Here is an 18,793-nt window from a genome sequence, read left to right as displayed (position 1 = left end):
TTGTCTGTTTTGGCAAAGTGATATTTCTGAGTCTATAAATAGAATATTGAGGAACTTCTGGTGAATTACTATTTTTCACTGAAGTTATGACGTATTCTTGAGTTGTTTTGTATGTACTCATCGTTGTTACCATCTATCTTGGCCTCAACGCTCTTAAAAAAGACATGGTTAATCTCAATAAGGTTGTTTTGTTTAAATAGAGGTTAGAAATGTTTTTACTTATAGTTACAATATAAAGCGGTGACACACAAATAAAGGGACAACACAAGTTCAGACACAACAAAAAAAGACAACTGAAGTTCAAGCAGAGTTAAGCATACTTACAAAGATTGTGAACAAACAGATGAGTCACAAAGGGCTAAACAGGAAAACCAGACACAAAAATACATAATAACAGGAAGACAAAAAAAAAAAAAAAATCCTGATCTGTCAAACTCTTGGATTAAAGCAGTTTTACCTTCATTTGACAGTTTGACTTTCCAAACAATAAGAAATATTGACAGGCAGAGTTTGGACTTCTTCATAAAGAGAAGTCAAAATACACCAGCAGTCGGTCGGCAGTGGCTTCGTCTCTGCAGTGTGAATGATTGTAATGTACATGCATGTTCATGAGATGTGTGTTTTGACTGGTTGGCTGCTTGCTGCCGGTGTCGACCTTAACTCCAGCTGCACTCCGTTTGAATGGATGATCCTCACCACCATTATCGCTAACTGCATCGTCCTGGCTCTGGAGCAGCATCTTCCCGATGGAGACAAGACGCCTCTGTCTGAACGACTGGTAACACACTCTACCCACACACACACACACACACACACACACACACACACACACACACACACACACACACACACACACACATGTGAAGTGTGTTCACACAACATGCACGCATATTCAGTGTGTGCACAGACAGAAATATAGACAAAGGCTTGCAAACACAGAGAAAGGAGATGTACTGCACATGCTGTGAATGTACATACTGTACATACTGTGAGCACACACTTAAACAAATACAGACATAAGAGCACAATCACACAGACAAAAGACTAAACATGGCCACGGTGGTTGAAATGACTACAAACATTACTACAAATAATACATATAGTTATAGGTTTTTTTTTTAAACAAATCAAATTTTCAGGCTCATGGTTTGCTGTTTAATGTACACATATTGACTGATTTTATTCTCAAAACGTTTTTTTATTCTTAAAATCATAATAAAAATCTCTATGTGAACACAAAATGACCCACTGTGTGCCTGCCGCTGATCCTTTCCTTCCTCTCTCACCTTCCTTTCGACATTTCTCTTCTCTTTCTACTCTCACCTCCCGCTTTTTTGGCTTTTTCTCATATGATCTCTTCATAACTACCTTTTTTTTTTTTTTATCCCCTCTCCCGTTTGATCCCTTTCCATCCTTCTCCTTTCACCCTCCTCTCATCCTTCCCTCGTCCCCTGTAGGAGGAGACGGAGCCCTACTTCATAGCCATCTTCTGTTTTGAGTCTGGGATAAAGATCCTGGCTCTGGGTTTTGCGTTACATAAGGGCTCCTATCTGAGAAACGGCTGGAACGTCATGGACTTCGTGGTCGTGCTCACCGGGTGAGTCCACAATATCTCTTATTACACCTTTTTTTTTCTTCATAAAATAGTAATTTTCCCTGGCAGGAAATTCATTGTTCTTGCTATGTTTATGTGACTTATTTATTTGTATTTTTTTTTTATTTTTTTATGTTATATGTAGTGTGGTTAAGATGAGTTATTGTTTTTACAACTGTGGTTCTATTTGTTTGTTGTACAAATAGTGAAATGTGTAGGATGTGTTTCCATGGATACCTATTCCACTTCAACTCTGACTTGGTGGGGGGGGGGGGGGGGGTTGTTCTGCTTCATGCTGCAGTGCTTCACATGAACATACACACTTAAGAAAAACTCAGCGACGTTTTGTCCCTCGGAAAAGTAAATGTCACCTAAAACACCTCTCCAGGCTCATTACTTCATTGCTGTAGGCTTCAGGAATGATTGTAAGATTCTCCGTTGTCGATTTCCAGAGTTTGACATAAAATTTCGCCCTCTGCTCATGCTCACCAAGAAATCGCAGAAGCATCCGGTCCACTGCTCACAAAACCATGTTTAAATCAGGAGCTGACTTTAATCAAGCGACACCACTTGGAGTACTTATTCACAAAGGTTACAGCTTCTCTGTGCTCTGTGCACGTCACAGTGCTGCACAGTCTCCGAACTTTCTGATCCACCCTCATATATCAGTACTTACCCACTTACTACTTGATTTTGACTTAATTTTGAGCAGTTTGTATGTTTGTGTATGAGCAGGTAGGTGGTAAGAGTGGTGGTGAAACTGTGTGTGTTTGTTGTGTGATCTAAATATGGGTGCCTAAGCGAGAATGGTACAGATGGTAACAAGATAAGACCCAACCACCTCAAACACACTCACACGGACACAGCAGAGGTCTGGTTTGACAAGGTGTGTGTGTGATCAGGGCCACTCCCCCTCAGTCGCTATCCTCCTTTAATGAGGACACAAACACACACACACACACACACACACACAGACTAGATCAGAGCAGCCCTGCAGGGAGCGGCAACCAGGGCAAAGTGAAATGTCACTCCTCCCAGAGATGGGGGAGCAGGTTTGTTGTTATGGCGATAGCTGACAGAGGGGTGGAAGACTCCTCCATCCCTCTCTCCCGTTCGTTACCATGTTCTCTTCTGTTCAGTTCACATCAACGTTATCAGAATTATATACCAAACCACGAACTGTTAAAGGAACAACAAAAAATAAATTATTTCAGCAGCTGACACATTATTTTGTTACAGATGGAGACGTCCACAGCAGTGTTAACGCTTCAAATCAGTGACTTTATGCCAGGCAGGAATGTTAGTGCCACCCTCATACCCTTTCACTCCCATCATTCTGTCACTTATCTTCACAACATGTTAACTGCTACCACGGTAGGTGGAGAGGCAGCAGAAAATGCAGCCAGTCCTCGCAAAAGGTGTGTTAACATGTAGTGATGTTTTCATCACCTCCGTTTTCCCCGAGCGTCTCTTGGGAAATGCCAGCAAGCCACCCACAATGCAGCACCTTGGTAGAAAGTATTATTCTGTGTTGCATGTTTCCAACAGAACATATCCACACGGTCCTGCTGCAGAACTCCCGATTAAAGATCCCAGGGCTGTGAGCGAATAGACATACACTCCCCTTTCAATGGATTCCCAGGAGGGAGATGCATCGCTTCTTTTACTGCCACAAAAGCACAACATTACATCAACACAGATTAGCCAAAGATACAACTAAAGTTCTTGGAGAAAAATAAATTCCAAAGGAGCTTGGATGAAAATGGCACGCTTTATTATGTCTTAAGGGTCATATGGATATTGTATTGTATGGTTCCCACAAGAGGTTTACAGAAGTCCCACTGTAGATTGCTACAGTGTCGTGAATTTGATAGTAGTGGCACAAGAATGGACTGTGCTTCAATTATGTTCCCCAGATTGTCTGTGTTTATAGAATGACATTTACTTTACATTATCAACACATATGATCCGAATAGCATACTATTTCTTTTTACTTTTAGTATGGACTGCAGCTACCCTTAAAAAGTATGTACTCATACTACTTCATCATAAAAATGCGCCTTGAACTTTGACCCTCTTGGTCATATCTGTCATGATCTGTCACCATGTGAAGTACTAAGAATAAGGATGTGATTTGGAACGAGTACACTTCCTTCTAATGCATCTTCTTCTTCCTCTTCGTCCTTTTGTGGGCAGAAGATTGTGAGTCAGAACAGCCAGAGTAGCATGCTGGCCTGCATACTGCAAAATACAACTGGATGTAGTTGGACATCTTGGTACTTATGACATATAACATTTAACATAATATTTATTGAGACATACTAATCCTGTATTTCAAATGACATACTTCCGTTAGTTCACTAACAAATAGTGCTCTTACATGTTAGGACTCTTACTTGTAGTTGTGTGGGCATTTTGACAGCGTAGTGTTGTTTCAATTTGCATACTGCACTTCTGCACCGACTGGAAATAACTGTGAACACATCACTCGCCACAATTTCTGCAGTTTGAACTATTTTACCCAGAAATTAAAATGTTTTTGTGCCCTCTGTTTGACACACTCAATAAACACACTGATGGCTTCTGTCTAGCAGCAAAACTGAAAGAGAAACACTTTTGTCTGCTTCCTTAGACGCCTTAATTTGAAAAAATGTTTATGGCGGAAGTCCCGCCCCTTCCTCTACGTAGCCAAGATGGGGACCGTTTGGGGTGAAATGTGTCCAGTGTTTTACTCTTCTGTTTTGGATCATTTTGAGTGCATCATCCTGGTACTTGTAGAGCACTGCATGCTTCTGTACTTGACAGTGTAATCGCAGGTATCCACTAAAAAAAAGTGAGTGTTAGTACAGACGTACGCCATTTGGAACACATCATGAATCTTTTTCTGGCATACGAAACAGTACGGTAGTATGGACATAGGAACGCACGGATGGAATCACGTACATATTGGTGTTATAGCCATGCAACTTTTGCGTCACCTCATGTCATTGTTGAATCACATGTTTACATTATTTTATTCACTCGCAGGGAACCATGATAATGGAGAGCAGAAGGTTTGTGGTGGAGATTCATTTGTTAGTGCGTCTTGCTGAAATAGAGAACACAGAGTCTCTTTTCAACATCTCTAGAGGTTGTTAACCCAATGAACAATTTATCAACGATACACTGTCACCCACCGAGTGCACAACTATAAATACAGCTTTAAACTGCCGTCACTGAAACTCAAAACTCCTTACAGCGTTCTACATTGCTGGATGGATAGATAGATACAGTGGATGGATAGATGATATGCGTAAAGAGAGATGTAGAGGGAGCCCTCTGAGAGCGTTGAAGCCCCTTGCCAGTGTAGCAGTAGAGTACTACTGCAGCTAAATAACAGAGAGGGTAAAAGGAGGAGGAGGTGGTAGAAGAAGACACGTGACAGTGTCCCTCCATTCCCCTGGGCTCTGGATAACAGGACAGAAAGAGAGAGGAGGGGGATACAAGATGGGTTTGGCTGTTAAAGAAGGCGTGAGAAGGATGGAGAACAGAGAGGAGTTTAGAGCTCGACGAGGAAGACCATAGGAAAGAGGGAAGAGTGATGGCTGGGGGGACGGGGGAGGTGAGAGTGATTTATGGAGAGTGAGAGAGAGGTTCGGAAGAGGAATGGGAGGAGGAGGGGAGGCAAAGATGGAGATGGAACAAGGGGGGAGGGGGGAGAGAGAGAGAGAGAGAGAGAGAGAGACAGAGGGAAATGAGAAATGCCGAGAGGAGCATGCTCAGAGAGGGAATGAATGTGTGTGTGTAAGCGCTGCAGTAACCTGCTTTTCCCTGCTCCCTATGATCAATCACTCAGCACAGCCTACATAACACACACTCTGCTGGTAGATTATGGTGCATACACACACACACACACACACACACACACACACACACACACACACACACACACACACACACAGTATTTCTGTATTTAGATACTGTAAGTGTATACACATGATTACACACAATTACTATGCATGGATTACAATGCCAATTATAGTCATATTTCAAGCCTTCATGTATATTCATACAGAACATTTTAAATTGAAAGTAGGGTCTTGGTATACACACATACTGCAAGCAACTAGCATATGTTTACCATGTTTTCCTGCTGTGAGTGCAGCAGGATTTGAAATTGAATGTCTTGGGGCTCTAACACCCAGCAGAAAGCTGCGATCAGCGCGACGCAAGTTTCTTTGCTAGTTTCAGCCCGACGCAGTTGTCATTTTCCCATCCACCACCCATGTTGTTTTAATGTGTACGTTTCCGTCTATTTGAGCTCCAATGGGTGTTGGGCTTAAATTGAGGGGTGCACAATGGTGGCACATTGCTCTCTTAAGGCAGCGTAGAGCAGTTGACCAACAAAAACTGAGTCTTAATTCAATGGTGCAGTATTTTTCTGTGTGTATTTGATAGACAGTAACTAGTAACAGCATAAGATCTTGGACACGTTCGAAATGCACTAAGTTGTGGACTTAGATTATATAGAGCTAAAGATGTCTTTGGCTTGTAATGAAGTAAGTCCTCCATTGCCTCAATCTGTACCTGCAATGGTTATATCAGTGAGATATTTTCGTTGAACCCAGTTTTTGCTTAATGTTGTTGCAAACAAATTAAGTTGTTTTTTTTTTAATTTGATGTCTTTTGTTTTTATTTTCATCCTCACTTTTTTTTTCAGTTATAGTTTTGTGTTTTAATGGTCATTGGACTGATGTGTCTAAATAATAGATGGTTGAATGAATAGGTTAAGATTAGGGTTAGACTTCTAGCTGTGACAAGTATGATTAAGTTAAAAAAAAAAAAAAAACATAGAACATGTGTGGTGTTCTATAAAGTAAAAAAAAAAAAAAAAAAAAAAAAAAGTCCTCCACAAACTCTTTTCATCCATCCATTATCTATACACGTTTTATCCTGAAAAGGGTCACCGGGGGATGGAGACAATGAGACTGTGATGCCTTTTTAGCCAGTCTGTTCGTCCAGTCAACACTTTGGTTCAGAAAAACTTACTGTCATAAATTCTGACCTAAGTACCTTTAAATTTAGTGTGACATTTCATCGGGCCCCATAATGAATATAACAGAACGGGGTTCATTCCAGTTAATTTGCGTACTCAATGCATATACCAAAAGACTCTTTCAAGTGTGTTTCCATGTTTTGGGGCTGACTTCGTTACAATGCTTCAAAGTGTGTGTCTCACAGGCAACCTTTTGACTTTGAACAACACTTTTGAACATGAATATTTCTAAATAAATATATCTCATAGCTGGCAGAGGAGATACCTTGCAATATATGGGCAACAATTTTCCAAAACTTTTGCTGCGTACATTCAGGCTCCTGAGTGGATATTCCCGTTTAGTTTTGAAAAATCCATGGCTTTTCTCTACTGCCACATTCAAGACAAACTGTAGTTTAGCCCCACTACTAATAAATTCCATCCCCTTGGCTCAATAACGTCCTGATGTTTCATATAACTAACATTACAGCATCTGGAGAAGCAACCAAACCTTTAGACTTTTAGTTTAGTCTTGAGTTTTAGTGCCAATAACGCCAGTTTTCTTTCTCACTTTTTTTGATCCCCTCTATTGGTTTCTGAAAGGGTCTGTGCGTGTGCTGTGTTAGTCGTGACTGAGAAGGCTTCTGCCGCTGTGTTGTAAAGTGTGTGCGTTTGCACGTGTGCTGACTTCATTCTTGGCAAACATAGTGGAGAGGGAGATACTTGATGAGGACAAGAATTAATGAGAGGAGGAAAAGAGGAGAGGGGACACACACACACACACACACACACACACACACACACACACAGAGTGACTAGTGTGTTTAGTATTCAGGGATGACAGTCCATTGATTTTCAGTGCCATGCTGTGACGTCACACGGTAATCTAATCATTTACAGTAGAGTCTGGGCCAGTCAGTCAATGAGAGGACACCATGGATGTCCCTGTGACTCTGCTAATGGAGGTTCACAGAGACAGTGTCCAAAAATAGACCTATATCTCAACTTATACAGTGTTGTAATATGTGTCTATATACATATACATTTTGCAGTATGAGTGATTCTATCTCACTCTTTGAGATTATTAAAGAGAATGTATGCAGGTAATTACTGATGTGATATGGTGAATCTCACTTTTGACCAAGCAGCAGCTTTTCAGTAGGATTTGTCGATGATGTTACTTTCCATTGTTTTAGATACTCATTGAAGTCTTTATATAAAACAAGGGATTAGGAAATAATAGACAATCTGTTTCTTTATCATATGCAGCAGATGCAATATTTATTTTAGCCAGATGTTTATGGGAGTATTTATAATTTTGAAATATCTTTAAGATATCAATGTTGTTAAAAAACCTTTCTGGAGTCGCCAGGAATTCATCTTTTAGAAAAATGTTTAGATTAGTGACTTTAAGGTTATACTAATGAGGTTACCTAACATCCTATCCCTAATATGATAGAAAAAACACATAAGTTTCCCATGCTTTCACTTCGGACACATAGGATCACATGTTGCAACATATGATAGTATGGGGACAACATGTGGAAAAGTTTGCACCTGAGAATCTCCATGAATGTCACACATTACACCATTAAAATGTTCCAAAATCAAATGTTTCCAATGGGCAAAATACATGTTTCACATGTGCGATCAAATGTGTATGTGGTCACGTGATCACGAGTTTTGCACGTGAAATTCATGTGTCTTTTCTGTAAGGGTACTGAGTCACTGCTGTATCTGAGATATACCAAATGACATCAGAACCCGTGACAACATGTGACTCACTGCAGAAACACATCACGCTGAGTTTTGCGTCACAAACAGGACAGATTAGATGAAACCAGACTTCATAAAGATATTTTTTTCTGCTGCATGGACTCAGGCCATCAGAGTTAATAAATAGCTTAAGACAAAACACATTTTGGTTGGAACGCTGCTGACTGTGAATGAAACACCAGCTTACTTTGCTGCGAATGAGGTCACTCTCCAACACCAAATCAAAATTTAATCAAACATTAAGAAGCGGTACACAGAGATGTCACAGCGAGTGCAGAGCCTCCTGTGAGAAAATACTGTATTAACACCGAGAGAGGAAATGAAGTCCAGCAGGGAGAGAAAAATGAGGTCAGACAGAGAGAAGAGAGAGAGTACTTTATTGAAAGTTGTCCTTTTGCCATCACTTCCATTATCATTATTGCTCTGCAGTCATTTACAGGCTCATCACTCTCCTATACATTCTCCTACACCCTCCAACTGTGTGCCCTGCAGGCTATCTGCTGCATACAGTAGAAGCACACACATTCACATAAAGGGTGTTAGGTTGCACAGGCATTGCAGTGGCCATGTGTTTGATGATACTCCATCCTGTTCTTCTGTGTTAGTCAGGACAGACAGAATGGGAATACAAGTGTCATTTTGTCTACTAAGTATATTAATTTCCAATCAGGAAACATCAGAGTGTAATATTAAGCTTAGACCATGTTGTTTACAAATAAATAAAAAGGTAGGCTGTATTTAAATTGACAGACAGGTAAGGTGTTTGTTTGTTTCTTCAATGCCCAAATGAACCTGTATGGAGGACGCTGAAGTTAGTGATGTAGATGTCTGGTTCGACATGGAAGCATCTGAGTGTTACTGCTGTCTTTACTTTGGTTTTAACTTGATGAGGTGGGTTTGTGAGTTAATTTGATGTGAGATGGATAGACTCTCTGTTTTTTTTTGTGGTCTGAGGAAAACACTTCTGATCAACCGGCCATTTCCAAACAACAGTTGCAAAATAAAGTAGTCACTTTCAACAAAATCACTTTTGTTAAAAGCCCGCTGAGCATGTGGTGCTTTGTGCTCACCCACACACCCTTGTGAACAGAAATAGAGTCACAGACAGAAACATACACCTACAGACGGCCAATGTGAGGGCAGCAGGGTGGTGAAGGTAAGAAAGTAATTGTCGTTTATCATACCAGCAGTGTTAACAAGCATCTGTCCTGCTTAAGTGCCCTTTTACCCCGACTCTGACCTCTCTGGCTGGGTACACATGTAAAGACAATGGTTTTTTTATTCTCAAACTACCTCACCCCTGACTTATAATAACTGGTTATACTGTAAACATATTAATTTGGTATTTTTAACAGTACTCTGATCAGGAAATTATTTTGCATTTCTGACTCAGGCGTGATCTTTTCACCACTAATACTTGTACATCTGCTTCATTTAGAGCAGGCAGACTGTAGCATCAGGTCAAGGAAGCTTCACTGAAGTTATGTTTCTAATCATCGGATGAATAACCTCAACAAGTCTTTGTTTTAAAGCAGCAAGAGATAATGGCATTTTGGCTAACTCTGTGCACTGCACTTTCTCCTTCCTTCCCACGTCACCCTGATGTCAACACATGAATGCACAACAGTCACACGGGACTATTAGCTACCGAGCTAACAACAAGCTTCGCTGCTATTGTTAAACAGCAAACCGAGCTTATATGTACAGGTAGTTGCAAAGTAATGTTATGCTACTACTGTAAAAAACACTAACAAACATAACAAAGAAGCGTTCTCTCTCCTGATTGGATACAGGATAGGCTACCAGAAAATCCATTTTCTGTTTACTGCTGAGTGGAGGGACTTGGAATACCCATGTTAATGACCAAAAATTCCAGATCAGAGCTGGGTGTCGGAGCTATTTAATACTTATTTCAATGAAAAATTGTTGCCTACAGCATCTTTAACTCTGGTCTCCACCATCTACTAACAACTGCATCTATTAATCTATTTTACAAGCATTCCAATTTTGTACAGCCATTCAAGTGACTTTGTCTGTCTGCAATTTAATGTTATAGGAAGTGGGTTTGTTTGTTTGTATTCTTAAAAAACTGGTCTGCTGCAAGTGGAACAAGAATTGATTGAAAAGATGAGACCAAACCATGAAATCAATTGTTAAACCAAAACAATGAGCCAAAAGAGGCTAAAAAAAGCTTAGTAGAGCTACAGAGCTTGGTGCTACTTCTCAGTGACTGTGTCATCCCTTTCACATTGCATGTAATTATGTAAATGTAATAATATTGATGAGTGGACATTTTATGTATTGTTTAGAAGTTGTCAATCATCAGTGGATATCTGAAATAGAGATCCAGGGAAATTGGCATGCTAACTGCAGAGACTCTAGAAACCAGATATATGCTGTACACACAAACATGCACATGACATTTTCTGTGTCAACTGCCACGATAACAAGGGCGGAGATGTCCAGACGTCGTGTCCTTGTGAGGTCCAGGAGTCATGCAGGCAGGAGACGGAGGGACAGGTGGGCCAATCAGCCGGTCCGGCAGAGAGAATGAGGGAGAGAGGTAAATGGAAAAATTGAAGGAAGATTAGAGACACAGGAAAGAGTGACGTTGGTGAGCATGAAAGAGGAAACAGACTTGTGTCGATATCATTAAAGGACAGAGGACGGACAGAAGGTTGGAGCAGGACTCACAAACGGCTACTGTTTTAGATTAATCCAACTTCAATCGCTCTATTATTGCTCTGAAGGAAGGCGCCTTAGGTACTGTTTAAAAAAAACAGTTTTTGGCAAATGTCTTCAGTAAACAAGTCTTCATTTCATTACTTATTTTTTTAAACGGATCTCTGCACTACTACATTAAAACCAGCCAACAAAGCCAACAAAAAACTTAAGCTCCACAATCCTCCAGTGGCCAGACAGTGTTTGCAGAAAAGCCCGCTCAGCAAGCCTGGCCTAGATTAACAAAGGTTAATAAAACATATATGTGATTAAAGGACATACGGATGCATGGAGTAAAGGCACAGAGGAGAGAGGAGGAAAGACAAGAGGCTCCTCCTTTATTGTCCACCTTTATTTCCCCTCGTCCTCCCTCCATCAGACCACACATGAAGTCAAACCAGAAACAAGAAGCACCAAGAGAAGGAGAGAGAAAGAAATGAAGGAAAGGAGGAAAGATGGTGAGTTTGGGTGGGGGTGCAGGGAGGCAGAGAGAGTCCATCAGCTGAGTGTTAGCACTCTGCTGAGATCAGCAATAACGCGAGAGCGAGAAAATGAAAAGAGGGAAAGGGAGAGGAAGGGAGGATGAAGATGGAGAATGTGGTCAGAATGAGAGTGCTTCTATCCTGCTTCTGCCAATGAAAGCTTAAGCAACCAGGAGGCTGAAAGAGAAGTGAAATAAGCAGAAAGATGCAGAGAGAAAAGCTGTTTTGTGAAGGAGGGGCTTGGTGACATAAGAGGGAGAAGATTCAGCCCCGAGGTGATGTATCACAGTGCCCCTTTCACCTCCAACTCATCCCCTGATCCCTCTGCTGACATCCCCTCTACACCCTTCTAATGGACTCTCCCATGGGAAAGTGGTTGGAGCATACCATCCTGGCAGTAAAGGCCTGGGTCGAGCGCTGACATAACGGTTGTAAAATGCAGCTTAATGTCTCGTATCTATAGGAGACAGAGAGAGAGAGGGAGGGCAGGGGCAGTGTGAGAGGTTTGGAGGGTGAAATCATTTTCTTCTCTTATCTTGGGAAGGATTTACTGCCCTTACTGTATCAATGCTGTTCCACAAACATGTGTAGACAAGGCAGAAAGTAAAGGCTCGACTGCCTTTAGTCAGAAAGTCTGGAAAGCTAATGGAGCCTACAGATTTGCTTTATCGCCTTTGTCATTCATTTTCACAGTTTTGTTCATAATTCCTATCACTTATGATATCATCCTTTTCATCAATTTCATCGATAAGATGTGAGGATGCAGCAAGACTGCTCAACATTAGCTTTACAACATCGGTCAAGTACACGAGAGATCAGACAGGTGCTTGAACCGGTAATAATTGGTTGACATGTACAAATTATGATGACAGGTTGCAGCTACGCATCATTTAATATTTAGGGGTCACAAACTGAGATGGTTCGGTGATCTAAAGCAGATTTGAAAGCTAAAACTGAGGAGGACTTTTCAAGTTTTTAACTACAGCAAATATGAAGATCTTTCAGAATGGTTGTTGCTTTCCCTTTTGTCCTCTTCTGTACAGTAGTGGCAAACAAACTAGACTCAGCTTGTACCAGCAAATTTTCGAAATAACTGTCACTCAAAGTCTCTTCATAGTCCACTTCTGCTTTAAACAATAATAATAATAATAACAATAATAATAATAATAATAATAATAAGTGTCCTTCTGATATTTTTACTCCTGTTGTCTGGGAGGCACGGCGTCTTGATAGCATTTTGCTCAAGGGCACCAGTTTATGTTTCTTTCTGCTCTATGCATGCTCTTACAGAAAACAAGTGAATAAGGAACAGCCGGAGCAGAAGTCAATATCTGCCTCTGACAGTCACCTGAGGGGATGTCCTATTTCCATTCATTCATTTGGCTGGCATACACTTCTGTGCAAAACTTTTAGGCACTCAAAATGTTTGCAGTAAATTCTTATCGCTATACAACAAGGGAGACGTGATCATGATGATCATGATGTCTGCAGCAATGACAGCGACAACAAACATAAAGGCAGAGTCATATAGAACATTCAACAGGAAGTCATGCAACAGATGGTGTGGCCCCCACAGAGCCTGATCTCGACGTCATGCTGTCACTCAGGGACTGCATGAAGAGACAAAAGCAAATTAGACCGTTTAAATCCACAGAAGAATTGTGTCAAGTTCTCCGAGAAACAACCCACCTGCTAAGTACCCGGAGAAATGTGTGCAGGTTAGAGTATCTGGGAGAATGTGCGCTCATTTGAAGGCTCATTTTTCTATTAATGCCTAAATTCTATACACACCGCTGCGTTTAAATACGTGTGAAGAAAAGGGTGATGGCTGCAACGAGCATGATGCCGTTTGTTTATTTCTTACACTATGTTCGAACATGTTCAAATTTCTTAACCGTGTGTGTGTATGATGTCGATCACGTGTGTGTGTGTATGTGTGTGTGTGTGTGTGTGTGTGTGTGTGTGTGTGTGTGTGTGTGTGTGTGTGTGTGTGTGTGTGTGTGTGTGTGTGTAAGTAGGGGTGTGCTGAGGGTGGAGGGCTCAGTGGGAGACACTAAGGGGACAGGAGCTCGCACTGTGATGACACATGGCACTCCCACACTATTTCCACACAATACACACGTAAACCGTGTGCACACGCAAACATACACACACACACACACACACACACACACACACACACACACACACACACACACACAGCATATAAAGCTCATTCACTTGTCACGGGTTGGACCTTGTCCCAGTCCTCTTCCATGTTGTCAGCGTGTGCTATTTTTGCCAAAGACGCCACACAGCATCACACACTGCAGTTATTAATTCACACAAGGCCTCACATAGTACATGTTTTATATATGAGTTAATGACATAAGTTTAAGTTATATCATCAGTGAAAGTCATATCTTTGATGATGCATGCCTTTACTTAGGATTTATATAATATGAATGCTTGATGTGAGCCAGCACATGAGAGCATCCTTCGGTTGATTGTTTAAGCCAGCATCACATACACACCTGAAACTTTAGCAGTTCAGTGTTCAATATTGCTTTTATTAAATATATATATATATATATATATATATATATATATATATATATATATATATATATATATAAAATGCTTATTTTTTTTTATTTTTTTTTATTGCAACTTGGGTCTTATTTTTGTGGTTTTGGTCATTGGGCATCTTCATTCTAAACCTCAGAGCCCTGAAGGAACAGCAGTCACTGAAGGTCCTCAGTCAGACTACCAGGAGGGCTCTACCTGATGATCTCAGACAACAAATTCGGGGCTTTAATAGCTTAGAAATATATAGGCCAAGATTTGGTGCACCTCAAAGGTGATTAGTAAAACCTTGAAATCAGAGCAATGCACAAGCAATGCAAACTTGCTAACATGGTGGTATTGTATCTTCTGAGATGCAAGAAAAATCTGAGGTCATGAAGGTATAGAGAGCCAATGGAAGAGATAGTTGCATTTTTGGCTGTATTTAATAAACGGATTAAGATTCTTGAAGATAAAATTTACTTTCTAGTTTAGGAGCAGCCCTGAATTACTGGTTTACAATTTTACACATCCATATAAAATCAGACACTCAGTGTTTATCTTATTTTATGGGCTTGTATACATAGCATGTCTAGTTCCATGTTGTCAAACACAAAAGTTTGAGTGCTGAACTCACCCGCAGCAGTGAAAGTGGGTCATCCATACTACCTGTGCTGCGCTGCATTCATCACTGTCATCTGATCACACAATGGGTATGCATGCAGAGTGAGCACACACGTATATCTGATGATATCTGATATATCTGTTTGTACGCAGTAAAATAATGCACTTGCTCTGGTTCGTGTCTGTCTGCATGCAAGGGGAGTTACGCTTGTGTGTATATACGTGATGTTTGCACCATGCACAGGAGCTGCTGTTAGAACAGAGTGTGAGAGGGTAGGTAAGGATAGTGTGTGTGTGTGTGTGTGTGTGTGTGTGTGTGTGTGTGTGTGTGTGTGTGTGTGTGTGTGTGTGTGTGTGTGTGTGTGTGTGTGTGCGCAGGAGATGCGGGGGTTTGGAGGGGTTGAAAATCAATCGCTAGGAGACCCACTTCCCATCCCCGTTGCTGCGGCAATGCCGAGATTCCATCAATGAGCCAGGGCTGCGTTTCCCTGGCAACGCTTATGAATGAGAGCAGGTCGGTAACCGTGGAGACTCGGCGAAGAGAGGAATCGGCGGTTGCCATGGCAATGCCATGAACAGGGAGAGACCAAGCAAAGTGAAGGTAGCGAATGACCTCTGAGATCTTCATCAGGGCCATCAATTGTCATCATCTTCATCAAACTGCTGTTCCTCAGTAGGACAGCGACAACAGGAAGTCACATGTTTCAGTGGCTTACCTAAAAGGTAATGAATTAATAAATAGTAATACAGGAAAAGGATTACAGTGTAATCAAATGTAGCATTATTTACCAGTCTTATTACAATAGTTACTGCCTAACAAGTTCACTCTCACTGGTGAAACTAACCTCACCAAACTGAAAACAGAAACGGGTAGTAACAATTTATTTTTATTTTCATTTCTGTGGTGGATAACAAGACTGTGCTGAAGGTCGGGGGACACCATATCATTAAGGTTTCAGTTGGCTGCCGTGTATTGTACCTCGATTCATTTTACTGCAGGGAGTTAGTCGTGAAATTAACCACAAGGAAAAAAAATGATCAGTACAGTCGTCCATGAATAATTGGCATACATGAGTGCTGCCGTCCTGTGTGTGGGACAGCTGGTGGTAAAAGGATAAGGACAGAGTCAGTCCTGAAACACCCTTTCACTTTTGACGGGACTTCGTTCATCCCCACTTCATCCCTTATCTTGAAAGTATAATGACATCTCATTGTGCGTTACCACTCAACTGATACGTAACATACTTTTCACACAAGAATGGAGAGTTCAGATGCAACATAGGACAAGTTGACACTCGCGGCGCAGTTCAAATTGTGTGTGCGGCTTTACAGGCTGATTTTTAGGTGTTTCCCTGCAGTGAGAGCTTCTGTCATCACTGTCCAAACACCTTCTCCCGCTGCAGAGAAATCTCTCCCTGTCTTCCTCTCTGGAGTCTCTCTGCCTCCGTCTCTCTTTGGGGTTTCACTGTCTCTCTCTCGGCAGTTGAATATCACACTTTTGACACACAGGACTATCACTCTTTTTCAATCTGCTCTCTCTTTCTCTCACTGTGCGTCTCTTCGGGGATGTTGCGTCTCTTCCCTCCCAGTCTGTATTTCATCAGGGACTCTCTAGTGTTGTCTAATAAGGACGGATCTCCCATATGCTCGCCGGTGTTTGTATAACCTGTCATTTGAAGGAATTTGGATTTAAAGTCTTGACACAGTGCAGATGTGGAAGTGAAGCTAAATAACAGAAAAACTTCTGAAATACTGATCTTGATTAAAAAAAAAAAAAAAAGATCATTGTCACCTGACAGCCATATGTAGGCTACTGTATTTTTAATCACTGTACCATCAACAGAGACAAGTATATGCTCTTTTGTTAAAGCTATGTTAAACTTTTCTGGCAATAATATTGCTAGTGCCAAAGGGAAATTAGTCTTATCAAACAATGCTTGTAAAAACGTGTCAATGTCAAACATAAATTGTAAAATCATAGAAACATACAAAATAAGCAATTTCTGAAGAACTTATTTTGAAATTAAGTTAGTTTAGCCTCATAAATATTTCTTCAGTTCACATACTGCCCATTGCTGTCAGATGTGCTCATCGTTTGGTAATAATGAGGGATAATTTTAGTTTATGTGTCCAAACTTAACATGACTACTACTCAATAAGGCAACTACAATTCTGTTAGATTCTTAGTTTTACCATGTAGAAAGTAAGTTCTTCTTTCCATTATACCTGTTTGGTTTGAAAGAGGGAGCTTTTCCTCACCTTATTTTTAAGGTGAGCTGATGTAATTAACTTTTACACCTCAGAAAAATCTATGACAACATTTGAGGTTACTGGAAAAAATGGCAATTTCATCAGAATGAATGTGCATATTCTGTAGCTTTAATCGATGCCCTTTTTTTCATCATACATCACCAATCTTGAAAGATTCAAACAAAAGTCATGATGATCATAGCGTCTATTATAAGTCATTCCATATCTGTCTTTAGTCTCTTTCTTTGGTACTCACCATTCCTTCATCTCCTCTCAGTTGTTTCATCCCTTTAATTCTTATGCTTTACACTTGTATAGTTGTTTGACTGTTTCCATCTCCTCTTAAAATCCTGCATGCACCTCCCCCTCCGCCCCATCCCGAGCACAACCGGTAGCATAGTCGCTGCTCCCTCTTCTGGCCACCTTAATGCACTATGGGCTGGTTCAGCCGTTGCCAGGGGTGACTGCATCCTGGAGCTTTGGGCAGAAGCGGGTGGTTGCCGTCTCGCACGGCTTCATATTGCAGCTCCGCATTCACCCTCAAATGAGACGCACAGGAGAAAAAAGAAGCCGTGAAATGAGACAAAAATAAACAGCGCACAAAAGGCGAAAGGATAAATGACAGACAAAGAGATGCAGAGGCAGAAGAGGCAGAATTCCAATTCTCGATATCAAAACAGACACTTTGCTCTTTTGATTCATCCATTCACTTAGTCATGCAGAAACCTAACTCTCTCAAAGAGAACATTTATCGGAGGCTTTAAAAGGTCCCAGTGGGGAAGTAGCAGGTGGTTCAAGAAACAGTAACAGAACACAGCAAAGAAAATATCCTAAAACCTGCTAAAGATGGAGTCCACATTAGATGTATTTAATCATAAAAAAAAAACATGGGTCACAATAAACATGGAGTGGAAGACTGTACACGGGGTGCACCGAATCTCTCAAACCTGAAATTATACCCAAAATGGTAGACTAAGATGAGAAGGTGAAGAGAATCAGTGTGATATCAGGTTTTGTCCAAAGATGTGTGCTTGAGTAGATTTTAAATCACATTTCAAGCTACACCATCATGCAGTTTTAGTTACGTCCATGTTGTGTGCTCCCATTTACACAGAGATCATGTCAGATGGAGGCAGTTTGCTTATTTTGCTGAGGTCCAGTCTTTTCAGATTTGCAGCATGGCCTTTAGCCGTGGCAGTTAAAAAGCCATTGAGGGAATGAGGGGCTTGGCTGCTGGTATCGTGTCTGTTAATAAATGACCTCTTACTGGAATTAGCAACCAACCTGGAGAGAGATGGAGGAAGGGTGGGGTGAAGAAGAGGGAGGATGGCAGAGAAGAAGCGATGGAGGGAAGGAGGAGAAGCCAAAATTCAGCCAGTTTAAGATTTGCTTTCTGTGCCTCTGTTGCCATTGTCTCAGTTCACTTCTGTTTCTTGTAGGGCTGTTCCAGACACCTACTAGGTGCACCTAGATATGCAGATAGTCAGCACAAAATGAGTAGAGAGGGCTGTGCAAATCTGCTCTCGTTTCAAAAGGCGATTCAGCTGTTGTTATGGACACTGTTTTGAAATAATGTTGAACAGTATAGCATGCAAGTTCATTTTTTGAAATGACATTTGATAATCAAGGTCCACATACTAACTTTTCAGAGTGTTTAAAGCATGGCCATTGGAATACAATTTGATTGGCCCAAAAATGGAGACTGCCTTGATAAAATAGTGAATAAGAGAGAAAAACTTGTATCAAGAGGTTCACATCTTTTTTTCTCGTCTTTCTGATAAGTGTGCA

At 41.0% G+C, this 18,793-nt stretch overlaps 1 protein-coding gene across 14 annotated transcripts in view; it reads left to right on the top strand.

The window, feature by feature from the left end:
- The window catches only part of cacna1ab (calcium channel, voltage-dependent, P/Q type, alpha 1A subunit, b), a 139,619-nt gene that overhangs the window by 36,482 nt on the left and 84,344 nt on the right, over window positions 1–18,793 (top strand). For all 14 annotated transcript variants that reach the window (XM_069167634.1, XM_069167642.1, XM_069167637.1 and 11 more), the window contains exons 2-3: window positions 673–778; window positions 1,458–1,597. In XM_069167634.1, coding sequence (XP_069023735.1) covers window positions 673–778; window positions 1,458–1,597 — 246 coding nt within the window. The remainder of the gene's footprint in view (window positions 1–672; window positions 779–1,457; window positions 1,598–18,793) is intronic.

The sequence above is a fragment of the Embiotoca jacksoni genome, unplaced genomic scaffold (assembly GCF_022577435.1).
Source record: "Embiotoca jacksoni isolate LCO1_2020_lvr unplaced genomic scaffold, fEmbJac1.0.p SCAF_4, whole genome shotgun sequence".
Taxonomy (NCBI): domain Eukaryota; kingdom Metazoa; phylum Chordata; class Actinopteri; family Embiotocidae; genus Embiotoca; species Embiotoca jacksoni.
This window is presented reverse-complemented; position numbering and strand designations above follow the sequence as displayed.